The sequence below is a fragment of the Bidens hawaiensis genome, unplaced genomic scaffold (genome assembly GCF_021521415.1).
Source record: "Bidens hawaiensis isolate Kalapana, Puna unplaced genomic scaffold, B.hawaiensis_p1.1 tig00010467_1, whole genome shotgun sequence".
Classification (NCBI taxonomy): domain Eukaryota; kingdom Viridiplantae; phylum Streptophyta; class Magnoliopsida; order Asterales; family Asteraceae; genus Bidens; species Bidens hawaiensis.
Window position 1 is genome coordinate 496,901 of NW_027491799.1, and position 6,832 is coordinate 503,732.

General features: G+C 36.3%; 1 protein-coding gene across 1 annotated transcript; it reads right to left on the reverse strand.

Moving 5' to 3' along the window:
• Positions 1 to 1,396: 1,396 nt before the first annotated feature.
• On the reverse strand, positions 1,397 to 6,484 carry LOC143535336 (aldehyde dehydrogenase family 7 member B4-like). Its single transcript, XM_077029618.1, has 14 exons — positions 6,350 to 6,484; positions 5,054 to 5,140; positions 4,767 to 4,898; positions 4,350 to 4,422; positions 4,089 to 4,111; positions 3,944 to 4,007; positions 3,759 to 3,804; positions 3,478 to 3,658; positions 2,640 to 2,816; positions 2,393 to 2,557; positions 2,164 to 2,304; positions 1,999 to 2,096; positions 1,781 to 1,930; positions 1,397 to 1,551 (listed from the first exon to the last, which is right to left on the reverse strand). The coding sequence occupies exons 1-14, from the start codon at positions 6,479 to 6,481 to the stop codon at positions 1,497 to 1,499; spliced, it is 1,524 nt and encodes a 507-aa protein (XP_076885733.1). The 5' UTR covers positions 6,482 to 6,484; the 3' UTR covers positions 1,397 to 1,496.
• Between the last annotated feature and the right edge of the window lie 348 nt (positions 6,485 to 6,832).

The window sequence follows — 6,832 nt, forward strand, 5'->3', positions numbered from 1 at the left end:
ATACCATGTGTTCAATAAATAATCACTTTGCATTCCATAATTCAACAAGTATGATATTCGAACAAAATGTTCGCTTATTTGATATTATTTAGAAAAATTTGTATCTAGTATTTCTAAAAAAAGAAAAAGGAAGAACGTAATGTGTCAAACTAAGATAACAATTTATATTGTAGAAACTTAAACTGGTATTATCCTAAATGGCATGATTACTGCCAAGAGGAAACAACTCCTGATTACAGTTACCACACAAAGGGTGTCTCCTAATAGAAAAATGTTGTGTCGGGTAGGCGTTGTTGACACGTCCAACAGCATAGCGGAAGATAAGTTGCCCAACGACAACCGCAATGGAAATGCGTCAGGGGGGGGGGACAAGAGGGGAAGAGGAATGGCTAAGATGGAATACAAAACCGATGACAGAATCAACAACCAAAGTTTAGCTCAAATGCATAGAAGTCGTCATCATCATCATCATCATCATCATCATCGTACTCAGTATATCCCACCAATAGCAATGCTATGGTAGGGTCTGAGGAGGGTAAGATGTAGACAGCCTTACCTCTATCCCATAGGGATAGAGAGGCTGCTTCCGGTGAGACCCCCGGCTCGATAGTAGTTTTGCATCAAGCCTTGGACATAAGGCACATAGCACTCAATCATCGGGACACCGGCTGATTGGTGCATGTGCCCTTGTCTTTCGGCTATCAACGCCACCACATGATGCCTGATTAACCTTCCGCCACTTTTAACGTTATTTTCACGAGATTAGTAAAATAACGTCAAAATTAGTGCAATTTTACTTTTGCCCACCCGAGGGTTCACACATATATACATTATATGCGCGCACCGCAAGCAGGGCGTAAATATACTAATATAGCATACACAAAATCCTTAGTACATACATGACAAGCCAAAATTCATCTCAAATGATGAGGCGCATACTCAAAAGTGACAAAGGAACTAACATGGAACAAAGTCGCAAGCGAAGACACCAAGTTGATCAATTGAATGGTCCAAAGGCGTAAAGGGAACATCAGAGACCGAGGATCCACAATTGCACATTGGAGTTTTCAATAGTGTCAATGGATGGCTATGGCTAGTTGGCTACATGTTCGCACTTGGGATAGGCTTAAGGCATAAAGTTCAGTTTCAAGTTTCAACAGATGGAAGCCTAAGAAAAAGAAACCACATCACAAACTGACAAAAGTATGTCACAGGACACCAAAGGTTTGGATTACATTGCATGGTTCTACTTGGATCTTTCCAAAGATTAGTCAATATACTCCCATGGATAAGTCTTATATGCTACTAAATAGTGTAAAAAACACATTTTGCAACATGGATCAAATTATTATGCAATTAGACTAGTCAACTGAAAGTGAAATCCCTTTATTTAATCATTTCATAATGTCGCACGATTACAAGCAGTGAAATGTCAAAACCAACCCACCATGAATATTTTGCTTGTCGTACCGTTTACCAAAGATGATGCCAATCCACTAGCCGAAGTTGATACCTTGTGCAAGTGGTAGTTCGCTCCCGTAGTTTATAGTACTGATAAATCAACATACAAGCATTATATTAATAAGATGATGTAAGTATGCCAATTATACATGTATAAAAGAAAACATGTTCAGTCAAAAGTTGTATGTGTATTAAAAAAAACTTAGATTCTTGTTGAAATAATATTTTGTGCCTCATTATTTTTTGGCAAACTTATTATTCAAAAACTTGGTTACTATCACATAGCGAATAAAGGAATTAAGGATATGGTGAAACATACCAAGTTGATCGCCTCATATATTGTTTCCAAGAGTCGCTTCCTGCTTCACGACCACCCCCGGTACCCTTTTCACCACCAAAAGCACCGCCAATTTCAGCACCATTTGTCGGTATATTAACATTAACAATACCACAATCACTTCCTTTAGGCCTGCCATAAAAATAAGCATATGTTTAGATCCAACAATATATATTTGCTTCTTATCAAATGTCACTCACCCGATCCAGTTAAAGACAACCTCAGGTGAGCGGGTGAATATCGAACTAGACAACCCTTGAGGTACCGAGTTGTTTATTTCTACAGCTTCTTCAAAACACTGTACAACAAATACTAATGCATTTATTTCTACAGCTTCTTCAAAACACTGTACAACAATAACCGACCTTGAATTTTAAGACATAAAGAACAGGACCAAAGAGTTCTTCCTTCACAACATTTGCACTCGGTGAAATTTCAACAATTGTCGGTTGGACAAAGTTTCCTTCAGATTCTATAACTGAACCACCTGTGAGTATTTTTCCTCCCTAAAACATGTCAATTAATAAAGGAAAACTTGAACACAAATTTGGTTTCATTATGAAAACATCGCTAAGCAAACTAAAATAAGCATACCTGGGATTTAATAACTTTGATTCCATTTTTAAAATTCTCCCTCGATGCTTTTGTGTGCAAAGGTCCAAGTAATGTACCTTTCTCTAAAGGATCCCCAATTTTGACTTGTTTATATGCTTCCAATAGTTGGTCAACAACAGAGGTGTAAACCTTTTCATGAACAAGCTTAAGTAATAAAAACAGATAATTAGGGTCAGAAAACACTATTTCTGTTAAAAAGGGATTGAAATAGGTAATAAAAGGTTACCAGTCTACGACACGTTGTGCAGCGTTGGCCAGCTGTACCAACAGCAGCAAACAAGACAGAACGAACCGCAAGTTTAATGTCAGCATCGTCCATGACTATTAAAGCATTGTTGCCACTTAACTCTAGCAGGCATTTACCGAACCGTTGGCTCACCATTTGTTGAACCATGAGACCAACCTGAACGTGCCATGTATTAGACAATAATAATGTTGGGAATTAAACACCAACTGACCAACATTCACACTTATGTATAAGAATTGTTATTTATGATTTACATAGAACCAATATAACAGAAAACACGTGATAATAACTTTTTAAAAGAAACTATTACATAATGTAGACCTGTAAATGAACCAAACGCCAGTGAACCGTTTGCCGGGAAGTCATTTATGTTTGTTTAATAGCGAAAAAACATGAACAAAATTTTTTTTGTTCATTTAGTTAAACAAACGAATATGAAGTCATGAACACATCTCTCATTTGTTCATTTATGTTTGCTCATCATCGTTCATTTACGCTTGTTCAAGTTCATTTGGTTGCATATTCATCTACATTTTTAGGGCCATTACAATTTAGCCTAATTTTATAATTGTCCGTTATAGTTTAGTCTTTTCATAAAATTCTAGGTCCAACATGTTAATGTACATATTAACTTTTAAATGAGCTTCACTAGTTATGTTTGTTCGTGAACAGTTCATTTATTTTATTAACGAACGGAAATAAGCGAATACTAATACACTAATTTTCTTAACAAATGAACATGAACAAGAAAATCTCGTCGGTTTAATTGATCATGTTCATTTGCAAGCCTAAAATGAAGAACAGGTGAAGAAAGTACCTTTGAACTTCCAGTGAAAGAAACCAAAGGTATGCGTGTATCTTTTGCTATCGCTTGACCAATTTCAGCACCTCCACAAAATGAGGTGAAAATAGCAGCTGGTAAATTGTTCTTTTTTAACACTTCTCCAATTAATTTGGTCGTTGCAATTGTTATTAAAGGTGTGGTTGGAGCACCTTTCCTGCAAGTACGTCATAATAAGAAAATGAACAATCCAAAATGTTCTTTTTAAAGACATAATTATTATTTTTCACCAAAGCAAGTTCCTGGTGAAGACTTACCAAACTACACAATTTCCACAGACTAAAGCAATGCATGCATTCCATCCTACACAACAGAGATTAAATAAATAAATAATTAATAAAATCAAAGGTGCAATTCCCTTGATAGTCTTGTTTTAAACTCATTTATACGTTTAGCTTGAAATGTATTCATTGATGTATTAATAAGTTGCTATCATACGCACCAAGAACAGCACAGGGAAAATTGAAGGCTGTAATGACACCAACTATTCCAAGAGGATTCCACATCTGTGTATGGTTGACAGTATACAAGTGTGATTAGATAAATAATACATAATCGTATGTTAAATATTAAAAAATTAGACGCACCTCGAGCATCATATGATTTGGACCTGTCATAACCGAACAAAATTAACAAACAGGAATATGTAAATGAGACAAGAAAGTTTGTAAGGTTCTAATGTAAAGTATTTCACATGAATAAAAGGTAAAATCTCAAGTTTAATATATTTAATCAACCACTAGACAAAAATATTGTACATCTCTACCATCTCGAATATAAAAATGAAGGATGTATCGTTCTTTATTTCTGAAATTTGAAAAAATTAAAGAAACTAGAAGAAGTCTCACGTTCAGAGGGTATGACTGATCCATTTAACTGCCGGCTTAACCCCACTGCAAAGTCACACATATCAATAACTTCCTGCCATTTAAAAAAAATCATAATTAGCTTTTGCAAGTTGAAGTTTGAACAGATCATAAAGTGAACCAAAGAAGCTATACAAAGTGTATATATGCTGAAAAAATATGAAGCCATACAGAAACTATCAGTCATAATAAACTATTGGTTTTTCATATACATACAGGTTGCTTCATGTGCGTATAAAAATCATCCCCAGAACAATTTCATAGGCACAAAAAGTTACATCACATATTTAGTCATTTAATAAGATGTGATGACCTCCTAAATTCACTGATGTTGAACCAGTAAGTGAAACATGACTAGATAATCTTAAACTAATGAAAGTTAGAAAACAAAATACATACTTGAACTTCCCCTATGCCTTCTGGAAGAATCTTTCCCATTTCAAGTGATAAAAGGCGACCAAGGTACTCAAGCTTGTCTCTCAATGCATCACCAATCTGCCTCACAATCTCACCTCGCTTTGGTGCAGGAAGCTGAAAAGAAAAAAAACAAATAAAAAATAGCAATTACACAACTTTAACAGTAGGCTCAACTTTGTCAACGTTAGAATCACAACTAATAAAATAAGGTAGTGTCAAAGAAAGACACCGACAAGAAAGAAACAATACTCATTAAGATTTTCACTTACTTGCTTCCAAATCTTTGAGGCTTCAAAACAAGCTTGCATGCCCTCCTCATAATCTTGAGAAGAAGCTTCTATCACTTCAGCAATGGGCTGAATCAACATGATAGCAAACAATTACTTCTCAGAAAAAACTTCGCATTCAAACACCAATACAATAGTACAATGCTAAGGATATTGGAAATACATTTTAGACTACAGTCTAAGGGTGTGTTTGGTAGTCTCTTAATCACTCCATTGAGAGGCTACCTCTGAATCGGTCTGAGGCAGAATATGCTTGGTTCACTTTAAAGGCACCTCTTAATGGGCAAGTTTAAGAAACATGCTGACCAATTCAGAGGCTGCCTCTTAATCAGTCAGGATTCTTAACGGCTCAACACAAGGTTGCCAAACAGCACTTAAGTAAAATGAAGCAGACGCAGGCAATCATGTGATGTGCAGCACCATGTTTTCATTTTAACTTTCACTGCTTGTAAAAAGAATATGTTTCCACAATAAGAATCTGATCTAGTGTAAAATTAGCAAAACACCCTAGATACTACAGATCACTATACTCTCTTCATTTTAAGCGGAAAATGAGCTCTGTATGGGACCATGCGAAGCTATACATAGTTAGTTATGATGTTCCAAACAATGTTCAAATTTCAGTCAAAGTCGGTCAAACATCATCATCATCGTACTCAGTATATCCCACCAATAGCAAAGCTATAGTAGGGTCTGAGGAGGGTAAGATGTAGACAGCCTTACCTCTACCCCATAAGGATAGAGAGGCTGCTTCCGGTGAGACCCCCGGCTCGATAGTAGTTTTGCATCAAGCCTTGGACATAAGGCACATAGCACTCAATCATCGGGACACCGGCTGATCGGTGCATGTACCCTTGTCTTTCGGCTATCAACGCCACTACATGATGCCTGATTAACCGTCCGTCACTTTTAACGTTATTTTCACGAGATTAGTAAAATAACGTCAAAATTAGTGCAATTTCACTTTTGCCCACCCGAGGGTTCACACATATATACATCATATGTGCGCACCGCAAGCAGGGCTAAAATGTTCTTAGTCCAATCCGATTAATAAATTTGAAAAATCATATATAAAACTTTGTACATGTTAAAATTCCAATCCGATTACTCGTAATTAATTCCTATCACACTATTACAGGCACTATAGCCATCAGCAATTAACAATCCTAATTCTAGGTTTGAAATTCAACCAGATCAACCAAAAGCTACACTAAATTCAAAATTAAATACAAATTAACCTAGCAATTGATACACAACAGCAATTAGACTACTCACTACCTTATTATTAGCAGGATTAACCGACGATACAACCGAACCGCTTCCTTTCCATACACCGTTCACATAACTCCCGAGATTCCGAGGCTCAATTCCGATTTCCGTCAAAAACTGGTACTCTTTAGCGAAACTCATATCTGCACCGATAGATCAATCATTCAATCGTATATACATGAAATCAGTAACTAAAAGCAAAATTAAAGAAGTAAAGCGTATTAGTATTAGATTCTAATTATTATTGATCTGAATTGCAGATCGTATGAGTGTGTTGTGTTGTGGTCGTTGAAGAGAGTATTGGTTACCTGTAACGCTAATAATTTGGGGGAGAAACGGCAATGGTGAAGAGTTTGAGATGAGTGTGAGTGTTATTATATTGAGTATTAATTGCTGAGAAAGGAAAGGAAAGGAAAGGAAAGGAAAGGAAAGGAAAGACGTGTTACTAGAGAAGACCGTGGTACGACAAAATGGAGAGGTGTGAGCAACCCA

Coding starts and splice junctions, on each gene's coding strand:
- LOC143535336 (XM_077029618.1), bottom strand. CDS start 6,481: ATGAGTTTCGCTAAAGAGTACCAGTTTTTGACGGAAATCGGAATTGAG. Junction 4,899..5,053: donor CCTCAAAGATTTGGAAGCAA/GTAAGTGAAAAT, acceptor TTTTCTTTTCAG/CTTCCTGCACCAAAGCGAGG. Junction 3,659..3,758: donor TGTGGAAATTGTGTAGTTTG/GTAAGTCTTCAC, acceptor ACGTACTTGCAG/GAAAGGTGCTCCAACCACAC.